At 36.8% G+C, this 13,355-nt stretch overlaps 1 protein-coding gene across 3 annotated transcripts; it reads right to left on the bottom strand.

Annotated features, from left to right (window-relative positions):
* Window positions 1-3,352: 3,352 nt before the first annotated feature.
* Window positions 3,353-12,570, bottom strand: LOC102199241 (vascular cell adhesion protein 1-like). Of its 3 annotated transcripts, none has more exons than XM_013915345.1 (16): window positions 12,506-12,570; window positions 12,014-12,111; window positions 11,245-11,649; window positions 10,695-11,015; window positions 10,294-10,551; window positions 9,495-9,776; window positions 8,829-9,086; window positions 8,136-8,417; window positions 7,500-7,757; window positions 6,806-7,087; window positions 6,119-6,376; window positions 5,707-5,988; window positions 5,342-5,626; window positions 5,066-5,171; window positions 4,884-4,953; window positions 3,353-4,284 (listed from the first exon to the last, which is right to left on the bottom strand). In XM_013915345.1, the coding sequence occupies exons 2-16, from the start codon at window positions 12,060-12,062 to the stop codon at window positions 4,228-4,230; spliced, it is 3,453 nt and encodes a 1,150-aa protein (XP_013770799.1). In that variant the 5' UTR covers window positions 12,063-12,111; window positions 12,506-12,570; the 3' UTR covers window positions 3,353-4,227. The 3 variants fall into 3 exon arrangements, with proteins under 3 accessions (XP_013770799.1, XP_013770800.1, XP_013770801.1); XM_013915346.1 differs by having other exon boundaries at window positions 3,353-4,281; XM_013915347.1 differs by lacking the exon at window positions 8,829-9,086.
* Window positions 12,571-13,355: the final 785 nt, after the last annotated feature.

The raw sequence follows: 13,355 nt of genomic DNA, 5'->3' as shown, positions 1-13,355 counted from the left end.
TTTAAAAGACATTTTGAATATATTTTACACATGTTTTACCTCAGTGTATTTGCTGTTTATCAGTCTTCTCTGCACAATGATCTCTGCTGACTTTTTAATCTCAGGTTTCACTTCCTCATCTCTATTTCTTCCTCATTTTGCCATTAAATTCTTCTCAGACACTATTGATTTTTACAAACTGGCTTTCATAAATATAGCATGTTCTGTTGCACTAAATATCTTATATATGTTCATTATTATTATTTATTTTTGGTAAAAACCCGTATCTTAACTTGAGAATTTGACACACCAGCAGAAGTACTTGATTCAGTTTTTCATGAGACATTTTGCTCAGTTTTACGTCACTTCAACATAGTGCAACACATACAGCAATAAACAAGCTTTGTTAATGGCTGCATGTATTAAAATTAAAAAGTCACATTAGAAAGGATTCTTGAGGCACATTGAAGACATTAAACAGCTTAAAGGATTTAAAATAAACTCTCACAGCATTTCCGTTTTTCAGCCACAGACAGCCTCTCTGCAACACTTCTGCATATTTAGATTTTTTTCTTTATCTATTAATATTCTGTGGTATCTTTACTATTCTTACTAAGGCGCTGTTGTGCCTTCTGTCTCTGTGGAAACCTCTCGTTTGCAGTCTATTTGAGTTGCAACATTGTGTGGTGTGTGGTGCTTTAACTCTTACTTCAGTGAACAAATACTTAAATTTTCAAGTCTTCTATGAACCTCCATATTCTGCATCAGTCTTTCTCTTTTTCTTCCTCTTTTTTAGTGTCTTTTATTTTTCAGGTCTAGCAAACTCAAATGTCTCATAAACCGTATGAATCAAAAAACAGCAAGCAGGCAGGTGAGTTTCCCATAAGTTTTTTTTTTCCAAAGAGAATCCCAAAACCTGACTGCTGTTGGTGTGCTACTACAGCACTTAGACTCCAGAAGGAATCATGGGTTTCTAAGGCAGTGTGGGAGGAATGGCAGGACGCTAACTAGGAAGTAAACCAGACACATTAATAACTGAATGGAACTATCAAAAACCAAATTTATACAAGGTTGACTAATTTACCACAGATCAGACAGAGATGTTCATGTCTGAAGGCGACATTAACACCCAAAACATTCTGGCACGGAAACATTCTTCAGCACATCTGTGTTATAAGCATGGTTCAAATAACTTCAGACCTGGATTTACTGATTCCTGGTTATGGCCAGTTCAGTAAGTTGAGACAGATTCCTTAAGACTGGGCAGTCTGTCAGATTAACAAATGATCTGATGTCCTTGATGGGGGGGGGGAATGACACCTTCTAGAAAGTGAGAACTGTCTTAACAGAATGCAACAAGGCTCCCTCAATCTGCCGAGACCATAGAAAGAAAATTCTTTTTACAGGCTAGTGTCCTGTATGAGCTTCTGTAGTAATCCTAGGGTAATGTGTTAGGAATGAAAGGATGCCGCATCAGTTGATGGAAATGAAATTTTTTAACTTACAGAGGGTTGAATTCACAGACACCTAAAATTCAAAGTGAAAAAATTATGCAACAGGCTAATCTGACAAAATTTCATTAGAGCAACTTCAAATGGTACTTAGTAGTTTGTATGGACTTCACATGTTTGTATGCTTGCCGGACCATGTCAGGGCATGCTCCTAATGAGATGACGCTGGGGGGTGTCCTCCCAAATCTGGAGCAGGGCATCTCTGATTTCCGGGACAGTGTGAGGTGCAATTTGGTGGCATTGGATGGACCAAAACGTAATTTCCCGACGGTGTTCAGTTGGATTTAAGTTAGGAGAGCTTGGTGGGCACTTCAGTAGTGTCAATTCCTTCATCCTCCTGCATAATCTAACTGCATGAAACCACACTGCATGAAACCGGACACGCTGAAAAATGTTACAGGTACAATATAACATTCTTCACGGCTTTTCAAGACCCTTTCATGTCTGTCAGATGTGCTCGGGGTGAACTGGTACTCATCTCTGAAGCACATCTGACAGCTAAAAACGTGTTTTTCTTGTCATCGAAAATCAAATGAATCAAAATCCAAAAAGAAATCTGATTTAATTTGAATTTGATTAAACTCAGTTTCAGTTTTCCAAACTGGTATAGAACTCTGTTTCAGCTACAACAGATGCTTGTGTTCCCTCTTTGGCCTTGGGTTTCTTGAGCAGGAAAAAGAAAGCCTGGGTCTTCAAAGGAGCCACTATAGGACCTTTAAAACACAAAATATTGATGGAATATATAAAGATGACATTCACATACATAAATACATTAGCAGTGGTCAAGAGAAGCACTCCATTTGCCATAAGATTCCAATTGAAATTGACAGTGTATCTTTGTATGTTCAGCTACTGCTGTGTTGTCTAATGAAAAGTATGAATAAAGGAAAGGAAAGTGCAAAGTTTCATAATAACATATAAGTTACACTATTATCTTATTTCAAAGGGTCAGCTCAACAAATTATCAACATTGTGCTATGTCAGAATACAAATTAAGAAAAATGAACAACAGTCAAGAACTGGAGTGTTTATTCTTGCAAGGGAGCAAATTCATCCAATACAAGGTTTCATGTAAGTGCTCGCAGTGGGAGCTTTTTATTGCATTTTACCATTCCCACCCTCCTCTGCCTTAAAACTGTAACACAACATCACTTTTCCTTCTTGGGGCTTTTCCCCCCTGCTTTACTGTAGTTTTATGACTCTGGGTCATGTTGTCTGATATGGTTGATATTTCCATCACTAAGTGAAACTGTTCACAGATATTGCTGCTCTGATAACCTCACTGTGGTTACTTTGGTTGCTAACAGAGGTTGACAACTTCAGCCATAGCTTTGTATGGAAGACACCAAATTATAGGTGAGAGGTGTTGAAACTGTGAAGAAGGTGAAACGGTGACCATTCATTACATCTTGGTTTTTGCTGTAAGCCACAACTTTTGTTTGAATGTGATTGTTTCTCTGCTTCCTTTTTGCATCACATTTTTTCAATTTTAACAACTGCTCATTGTCATGTTGTGTGACCAAGTAAGTAGAGCGCCAGTATCGCCAAAAATGTAAGGTACTCTAATGCCCTAATTTTTGGTGTGTGAGCTATTGATTATGATTCAATTTCTATAACTTAATTACAAATCTGAAACACTGTATCTGACCAGATCATGCTAAGATTTGCTTTACAGTGTGATAATTTTTTTGTTGTGTTAATATTTCACAATTGTAGATACCATGAGTGGGAATTTTATTTTAACCCAGTGTCTAAACAATGATGAAAATATACTGAAATTTTCAAGGTTGAAATTAAAGCTCTATTTCATGTTATGATATAGAAACCTGCTTGTGATACACCATTCAGAGCATTGGGCAAAATTAGAGATGTATATATATACTCACTTTTATTAATGCATCATACAAGACCAGGCAAAATACAAAATCTGCAGCCAGGCAGCACCAATGATAACAGACCACACATCTACTTGACTTATAATTTCACATGGGTAATGGGTTTACTCTGCCACTTTCTGGTGAGCACAATGAATGGCCAAAGAAAGCAAAAAGGTCTTATTTTGTTAGCAAAACAACAAAGAATAATAAATGAAAATGAGCAGAGACCATTAAAAATCAACTCAAACCACAAAAAGTATAGGTCACACTTTTCTAGAATGTTTAATTGATTTTTCTTTTTTTCTTTTCTTTTTTTTTTGGATCAAGACACAATCTTAAGTATGTGGTCTTTGTCTGGACACTGTATTGTCACCAACATATATGTCAAGATTTTGTAATATTAAAAAAAAATCTCGATGTTCACTGTGGGCTAAGTCTTAAATAACATTTCTATAAAGGAATCATATTAGCCCTACAAAGTTATTTTTTCTGACTAGACAGAAAATTTAAAGTATAGATTTATTCTTGTAAAATAAAACAAAAGAAAACCACATTATATCTTAGGGCACAGATCATTGAGGTGGTCCTTGGGATCTTACATATACACTTCGGTGTCTTAATGAAGTGTCTAACTACCTGCAGAGAACTTTATTTGGGTTATTTAAAGAAAAAAGACACAGTGACAGTAGAATAAGTGGGATCATTCACAGTGGAGTACACAGCTTCATCTTCTCCTTCCTCTTTTTCTGGTTGACAATGTTTCATCTCCAACTCCATCTCCTTCTCTTCTTTGGCCTCCAACATTTCCCTTTCCTTCTCAAGCATCTTCTACCTGTTCTGCTTTTACTGCTTTTTTGATTTCAGCATACTCCGTCTTTGTCCTCTCTTGCCTCTTTGCTGCTTTCCTGGCACTGCTGCTTTTCAACAGGGAAAAATTAACTGTCAGCACGTTGCAAGTATTTTTGAGTTAACCAACTTAGAAGCTACATTCATGCTTAAACATCAGTGACCTGTTCATCAACTGTTTATGGCAAAACTAATAACCTATGTTGTTCATTCATATTATTGTGTTTATTGTGTATAGTGTTGTTTCACTTTTGTCACTATTATTCCAACATACTTCTTTTTGTGTCTTTTTGTGCAACTAAATGTCTGTGTGTTCTGTCTGTTTGGTGTTTAGAGGGCATTGATGCCTAAACAGAGTCATTGCTTCTCAGACTTACTTCAAAATTGCATCATGATACCGTACTCCTTTTCTAACACGTCATTGTGCAGTTTGTGTTTCAGGACAAATCTACAAAACCTACTTCTCTGAATTGCGTTAGACTCAGTAGAAAGATAAAGGGATCCAACTAATTGTGTTTTGACTCAGACCGAATTTCTTTTTCTTTTGTAGAAACTTGGAGCAGGATGGGCCACTTTATATGTGAATGTATAGTAAGAGTATGGACACTTGAGTATTCTGAGCATTTGTGTAGAAAATCATACCAAAAAAAAGTCAAATGAACATAAATACCAGTTTATCATCTTGATGTTTCTCCATCTCCAAAGTCTCATCTGAATTTTTTGAGGTCTTCTGATTTTTTCTATAGAAAGGGGTGTTTTTAGAGAAGTACATTTATGTTCAAATTTATCTACAGAAAAAAACAACAGCTAACTAACTAATATTAATAATAATTATAAAAGCAAGTGCTTTACCTGTACCAATTTTTGGTAAAACAGCAAACGATTGCTGAAAGAACTACTGCAGCCAAAATGCCAATGATGACTTTCATGTATCCCTGCCTTAAATTAGACGATTGCTCTGCACTCCAAAAAATAACAACATAAAAAATTATGGTCCAGGTTGTTTTGAATTAGATAAAGCAAATACAAACTATAAATGACAGCCTAATTAGCAAGGCTGCATTAAGAAAATGTGGTACGTAAAAAGTGAAAGTGGCAGTGAAAGGTGTTTAGATGGAAAACACATACCATGTTTTTCAGGCAAGTTTTGGTGGATCAGTAGGTTTTCTCTATTCTCTCCATTTCCATTGTTACTCACACATTCCACAGTGCTGTTGCTATGTTTGTTTACAGTTACACTGACAGTGCTGTTGACTGCGTGTTTAGAGACCGTAGTAATGACAGAATACTCAGTGTGGTTCTTTAGGAGCGGCCATTTGATGGTAGGTAAAGGAAACCCTTCACTGATACACACACAGGTCAAAACCTCTGACTGAAGCACACATCCAGAGCCATCCTGGGTCTCTGAAAACCCTGTAAGCACATGATTAGACTCATAAAACAAAGGAAGGTGTACATAAACTTCAGATTCAAGATCATTGTGTTCCACTTACAAGTCACGGTCACACTGGCATGTATAGTAATGGCTGTGTCCAGATATTTAGCTGTGCAGACATATTGTCCAGAATATTCGGCTGTCACATTATGAATGACAAGTGTAGATGATCCAGTGCCATTGTGCAGGTCAGTGTAATTTCCACTCAGAAGGTTTGTGTTGGAGCTACGTTTTTTCCACATGATAAGAGCTGGAGGGAAACTCTCAGCACTGCAGGTCAAATTCAGAACATCTCCCTTCTTAACAGTTGTAGTCCCGATAATCTGAGGTTTTCTTTTATCTGTGGGATAACAGATTTTTTTTTTCATGATCACCAACAAGAGAATCTGCCTAAATAGTCAATATGCAAAGATGTTTAGATGGCATCACACATTTAACCATATAGTAAAAGCAAAAAGTTGTATACATACATATCACTGTTACATGGACTTCCTCTTTTAGAGTGTTACTCATATATTTAGCTGTACAGATGTACTGTCCAGAATCTTCTGCGGTTGCATTATGGATGACAAGCGTAGCTGATCCAGTGTCGTTGTGCAGGTTTGTGACAGAAGTCAATTTAGACCACATAATGAGAGATGGAGGGAAACTTTCAACACTGCAGGTCAGATTTAGATCGTCTCCCTCCTTGATACTTGTGTTCCCAGTGATCTGAGGTTTTCTTGTATCTGTGGAGCACAGCTCAGTTATTTATTTAAGACATGGAGGGTGACAACAGTATTCCAGGGTTTTACCCATCACTGCTGTACTGCTCCCCACTACAGTCACCAAATCATCATAACACGAAAAAATTATATTTGATCCCTCAAGCAGATTTTAAGAGACTTGCAGAATCAATGCCTGTTACCACAACATGTGTTGGACCACTGTGAGAACACAACACTTTTTGGTTTTTAATGTTTCCTTTGCTTTAACCAGCAGTTTTTGTCTTCATGTAATGAAATTTGATAACCATTTATACTGCATCCTTAAAAAAATATTTCCTCACGTCATTATGGCTAGTAAAATGTAAAGACCAAAATATCTGACTACCAATGACGTAAAAACAATTGTGTACATACATTATAGACACCTGGAGACTGGTAAAGTTTACTTACAAGTTACAGCCACATTGACGTAAGAAGTCATAGTTGTGTCCAGATGTGTTGCTGTACAGATGTACTGTCCAGAATGTTCTGTTGTCACATTCTGGATGACAAGTGTAGCTGATCCAGTGTCACTGGTCAGGACAGTGTAAGTTCTATTCTGAAGAATTGTGGTGGAATTAAGTTTTTTCCACATAATAAGTGATGGAGGGAAACTTTGAACACTGCAGGTCAAATTCAGAATATCTCCCTCCTTGACTGTTGTATTCCCGATGATCTGAGGTTTCCTTCTATCTGCGGGAGCACATTTCAGTAACTTAAATAAGCACCATGAAAGGAACACTGGCAGATAACCCTTCTGTGAAAATTTGTATTGAGATTTTGAAAAGAAAAGAAATAAGATTTTTGATACTGGCACTAATAATATTATTCACAAACTGATCTGACACTGCGTGTATAATATTACATGGACAGTGCAAAGTGAAACAGATTTCAGCAGCATTGAAGATACATCTTGATTTTTGCAGATGTCACTTGCGGTTTCAACTGGCTCTCAAATACACGTGCATTATTATTATAATGCTCTTTATGTATTCTTTATGTATTTTTTATGCTAGCAGTCACAATTTCAGTTACCAGATCGAGGGAAATATAACTGTGCTGTATTATAAATGTTCTGTCTTATAGCAAAAAGTTGTGTACTTACAAATCACTTTTACATTGACTTTGTCTTTCAGGGCATAGTCCATATAGTTAGTTGTACAGATGTACTGTCCAGAATGTTCTGCTGTTGCATTTGAGATGATAAATGTAGCTGATCCAGTGTCATTGTGCAGGTTTGTGTTGGAACCAAGTTTAGACCACACAACCAGGGATGGAGGGACACTTTCAACACTGCAGGTCAGATTCAGGACATCTCCCTCCTTCACAGTTGTGTTTCCAATGATCTGAGGTCTTCTTGTATCTGTGGAGCACACCAGCATTTTATTCAGGATAAGGAGAGAGAAAACAACTAAAAGAATTATTAAGGATGAACCAACCAACCAAACAAACAAACAAACAAACAAACAAACAAACAAACAAACAAAAACATAAGAAAATAAAGTTCTTATGTTCTTTGATCACACAGAACAATAATAATAATTCTGTGATGCTGTGCAGGCATTTAACTGGTTGCCATGTTTGTATTGTTTGTTTTTTTTAAGAATCAATATTAAAATGGACTGTAGCTGTAGTGATCCAGCCTCATAATAAGACATTTTATTTTATTTTTTTCCACAATTATCTTTTTATATCACATACATACATCTTGAGATTAATGAAACTGGCAATGTCTACTTACAAGTCACAGTCACATTGACATAAGAAGTCATAGTTGTGTCCAGATGTGTTGCTGTACAGATGTACTGTCCAGACTGTTTTGTTGTTACATTTGCGATAACAAGTGTAGCTGATCCAGTGTCATTGTACGCGTCAGTGTAGGTTCCATTGTGTCGGCTTGGGTTAGAAGTAGGTTTAGACCACATGACCAGAGATGGAGGGAAACTTTCAACACTGCAGGTCAAATTCAGAACATCTCCCTCCCTGATTGTTGTATTCCCGATGATCTGAGGTTTCCTTTTATCTGTGGAGTGTATTTAAATCTTTTAAAGAGGGAGACATTAACACTGCCACAGATCATGGTAATGAGACACTGCTACTGCAGTTTTGCAGTGAAAGCTTCTAAAATAGGTTAATGTTTGACATGTGTAACATTGTGTATATTCACTGAGCAAAGTGCCAAACTTTAGCTGCACTTGAAATACAATTAGTTACTGTAGAATGTCAAAGGAAATTTAGAATGGCTCTCAAATACACATGCAACAATTGTTGTGCTTCATTAAACTGAAAGAAACAAGATGCACATTTGCATAGTGACTGCATTGTTTGCTTTGTTGTTCTCCTTGTGATTCACAATTTCAGTTACCTGATAGGAAGAAAAAAAATGAACAGTACTATAAATATTCTGTCCAAAAACATAAGGTTTTGTACTTACATATCACTGTTATGTTGAATTTATCCTTAAGGGTAGTGTTCATATATTTAGCTGTACAGATGTACTGTCCAGAATCTTCTGTTGTCACATTCAGGACGGCAAGTTTGGCTGATTCAGTGTCACTGTGCAGGTTTGTGTTGGAACCAAGTTTAGACCACACAACCAGGGATGGAGGGACACTTTCAACACTGCAGGTCAGATTCAGAACATCTCCCTCCTTCACAGTTGTGTTTCCAATGATCCAAGGTCTTCTTGTGTCTGTGGAGCACACCAGCATTTCATTCAGGATAAGGTGAGAGAAAACACTCAAAAAAATATTAACAATGAACCAAAAAAAGAAAGACACCCCCCCCCAAAAACAAAAATGGAAACCTGGTCCACACAGAACAGTCAGGGATTCTAATATTTATATAATGTTGTCCAGGTATTTAACTAGCTGGCATGTTTTGCTTTTATTTCCCCCACCAGTGCGAACCACTCTGATCATCAAATCACCAGAGAAGGAAGAATGATGTTTCAACTCCATGATGTTTAATTCATTTTAAGAATTAATGTTAAAATGGAATGTGGCTGTTATGGTAGCTGTAGTGATCCAGCCTCATAATGATGCATTTTATATCATATTCATATATCTTGAGATTAATGAGACTGGTAATGTCTACTTACAAGTCACAGTCACATTGACATAAGAAGTCATAGTTGTGTCCAGATGTGTTGCTGTACAGATGTACTGTCCAGACTGTTCTGCTGTCACATTTGGGATGACAACTGTAGATGATCCAGTGTCATTGTGCGCGTCAGTGTAGGTTTCATTGTGTCGGCTTGGGTTAGAAGTAGGTTTAGACCACATGACCAGAGATGGAGGGAAACTTTCAACACTGCAGGTCAAATTCAGAACATCTCCCTCCCTGATTGTTGTATTCCCGATGATCTGAGGTTTCCTTTTATCTGTGGAGTGTATTTAAATCTTTTAAAGAGGGAGAAATTAACACTGCATAGATCATGGTGATGAGACACAATATGTAGTTCTGCATGTGTTACATGTGTGACATTATATATATTCCCTGAGCAAAGTGCCAAAATTCAGCAAATTGGTTTCTGTAGAACGTCAAAAGAAGTTTAGAATGGCTGTCAAATACAAGATTAATAAAGACTCCCCAAAGTTGATTTTGTTCATTTGGATGTAGCGTTTTCAGTGGGAGAAACGTTTCATCACTCACCCAAGTGACTTCTTCAGTCTCAGCTGGCTTCAGGTTTCCCCAATTTTATAAACAGTACATTTGCATAATGACTGAAACCAGCACCACTGAAGGAACAATGGGCTGGGAGGTCAGTTCCTTGATAATCAATGAGAATTTGCATTTTTGATCAAGGAACTGACCTCCCAGCCCATTGTTCCTTCAGTGAACAATGCATGATTGAGCATGCATCAAGACATTAATAAAAAACGATAATGCCTACTTACAAGTCACAGTCACATTTACGTAAGAAGTCATAGTTGTGTCCAGATGTGTTGCTGTACAGATGTACTGTCCAGAATCTTCTGTTGTCACATTCTGGATGGCAAGTTTGGCTGATCCAGTGTCATTGTGCAGGTTTGTGACAGAACCAAGTTTAGACCATAAAATCAGAGATGGAGGGAAACTTTCAACACTGCAGGTCAGATTCAGATTGTCTCCCTCTTTAACAGTTGTGATGCCAGTAATTTGAAATTTTTTCATATCTATGAGACAAAACATATAAATTACACAATCATGTAGTTTCCCTAACTTTCTGACTTTCTTGCTAGAAGAATGCAGCTGACACTGCACAACTCAACAGATTTCAGAAAAAAAAAAGCTAGTTTAATACTATAAAAATACTTACAGTTCACATTCAAACCCAAAGTCTCTTCTTTCATTATTTTGCCAATGAAGTGTACTTTACAGGTCACATTGGTGTTGTGGTTTTCAGATGAAGGGTTAAAGGTCAAAGTTGACACATGTCTTTGTGTGAAAGGAGTCAGACCCTCAGTCTTAAACGCAGTGCTGTTTCCTGTAATGTAAGATTCAGTCCCTCCTGCTCCTCTCCATGTCCAGGTGATTTGAGGAACAGATCCAGAGCAGAGACCAGGAGCAGTGCAGGTCAGTGTGGCCTGCTGTCCCTCTGTCAGTGTGGGAATCATTACTCTGGGCTTCTGATTAAGACCTAATAGAAGTATTGGGCATTAGTGGAATCAAATTTAGCCTTGATGAAAGAAATATTTTGCTGGCCACTAGTTGGATCTACTGCAGCTCCTATTAGATTTCCACAGAGGATCAACCAATTCCCGAAATTAAATAATACTTCATTTAAGATTGTAAAAATACTAAATATGAGGTTTCACAAGACTGAGTATTTAAAATCAGCATTATTCTTCTTGGAATAGCTTTCATACCTTTAACAGAGACAGTTACTCTTGGAATGAATGTGAATCCATCTTGTTTTCCATTCAGTTCACCAGTAACTCTGAACTGATATGATCCTGAATCAGACTCTTTGAGATCATTAATGATGATGCTGCAGTTCTTTTGAGTCACATCAGGCTCCAAACGTGAGACTCGTCCTTCAAACGCAGCCTGAGCTTTTTTGTCTGTGTTTTTGTTGCTTTGAAATATTATGTCAGCATCGCTGCAGCTGTGTTGAGATGCTTCACATTTGTACCAAACTGTATGTTTGGGTGTAAACGCATCAGCAGTAGTGAAAGAACACGGGATCACAACACAGAGTCCAGCCTCTGCTGTAAGTTCTTGCTCACTGAGAGTCACACAGTATCTTCCAACACAGTGTTGTTGTCCCCAGGCTGAGGCACAAACAGGGAGATACATACACATAGTGACAGAGAATATTTAGTTTATAGCAATAAATATGATTTTTAATAAATATACTTCAATAGCTTTCCTGTTTTACATATGTTGCTTGTTTGTGTGTAGTATATACAACAATCAGAATTTTACATATTTCTTAGCTTGTAGTAAGTTTTGTTACAAAGATTTATATAAAATGGCATAAAGGTCAACAGATAACAGTAACACTACTAACTTATGATAAAGTCTTGGTAGAATAAATAATGATTTGTATGTTAGAAAAACAGTTTCACTTGCAAATTTATGAAAGAAATATATATGTTGGCTGAATTACAGGTTGATAACAAAGTAGACACAAACCTGTTTCAGCACTGCTGAAAAGCAGAGTTGCCCAGATGAGAACAAACATCCTTGATGCCCGATGCTCAACAGATTCAGTCTCTCTCTCCTTAGAATAACTAATATAGATGATGCCGTAAACATGCAGGAATAAAAACAAAAATCAAAACAAAAATCAAATTCAACAATTCAGATCGATTAAACGTGATCAGTTATTTGCTCCTGTTTGTCTATATGTTACCCACACCTGTGATTACACCACTACCATAAAAAGTAATCTTTGTGTCATCCATCCTGAAACATTACTTGATGAATAAAAATGTTCTTACAGTGCTTCAGCGACACTTATACAATAAATGTAAAATACCTGCCATATAACAGAGCAGCATCATCCATGTAATCTATGCATAATGGTATTTTTATTTTACCAGACCTGCTATTGATGTAAAAAAAAAAAGATTTTCTTTTTTGTATTTAAAAAGATATTTTAAAACACATTAAATTTTTTCTTACCTGTTTTGCCTTGTTCTCTCTCCTCACTGATGTCCGCTGACTACTTAAATGTAAGTTTCTGTTTCTCGCCTCTCTCTTTTCTGTTTTTTTCCCTCTTTTTGTAGCACAATTTCAGGAAGTTTCTCGTCACACCAATGAACTTTACCGACTGGCTTTCCAACCTTTTACAGGGCAATCATTGCAAAACACAGACATTCATAATTTCAACCCTAGAGTGTAAATAGAGTGTGCGAAAGGACTTTTTTTTTTTTACTTGTGTGATATTTCAAAATGTTTTATTTTTAGGATGTCAATCAATGTCACTGAAGTATACATTTTTACATATAGTATTTACAGTATATAAAAACTATGGGGAAAGCACACATAAACTTAAAGGAACATTTTTATGAACATTTTTCTTGATACACACTTCACAAATACTACACAAATACAGTACTTGCTCCCGTAAGTTGGTAATGACGGTAAGTAAGATAATGTGAGAAAGCATTTAAAGTTTTTTCACAGAATAAATTCACTTAAGTTAATTCACCATATTTAGCATGTGTATACAATCTACTGTGTGTTGTGCTATCCTGTGGTAGGATAATTGATGGGCTGTCTTCCATTAAGCAACCAAATGTCAGGGGCGGGGTCTGTGACCCAGTGTTTTCAGATTATTTTGTATTTTTGATTTTCTCATGTTAAGTTGGTGATAATAAGTTCTTGTCTTATTATTAGTTAGGATTTAGCTGAGGTTTATTCTGGATTTAGTTTTTTAATCCATGTCTCCTTGGTTATGTGTCATGTTTCCTGTCCAGTCTGTCATGTGATTCATGTCTGTGTTGTGTCCACGTTGTCAAGCTCGTGTGTC

This window comes from Pundamilia nyererei, unplaced genomic scaffold (genome assembly GCF_000239375.1).
Source record: "Pundamilia nyererei isolate P.nyererei 1_Seehausen unplaced genomic scaffold, PunNye1.0 scaffold00289, whole genome shotgun sequence".
NCBI classification, from domain to species: Eukaryota; Metazoa; Chordata; class Actinopteri; order Cichliformes; family Cichlidae; genus Pundamilia; species Pundamilia nyererei.
The sequence above is the reverse complement of the archived record's forward strand: the minus strand, read 5'-3'. Positions and strand labels throughout refer to the sequence as shown.

Coding starts and splice junctions, on each gene's coding strand:
- LOC102199241 (XM_013915345.1), bottom strand. CDS start 12,062: ATGTTTGTTCTCATCTGGGCAACTCTGCTTTTCAGCAGTGCTGAAACA. Junction 9,777..10,293: donor CGTAAATGTGACTGTGACTT/GTAAGTAGGCAT, acceptor TACACTCCACAG/ATAAAAGGAAACCTCAGATC. Junction 4,285..4,883: donor AACATCAAGATGATAAACTG/GTATTTATGTTC, acceptor CCTGTTGAAAAG/CAGCAGTGCCAGGAAAGCAG.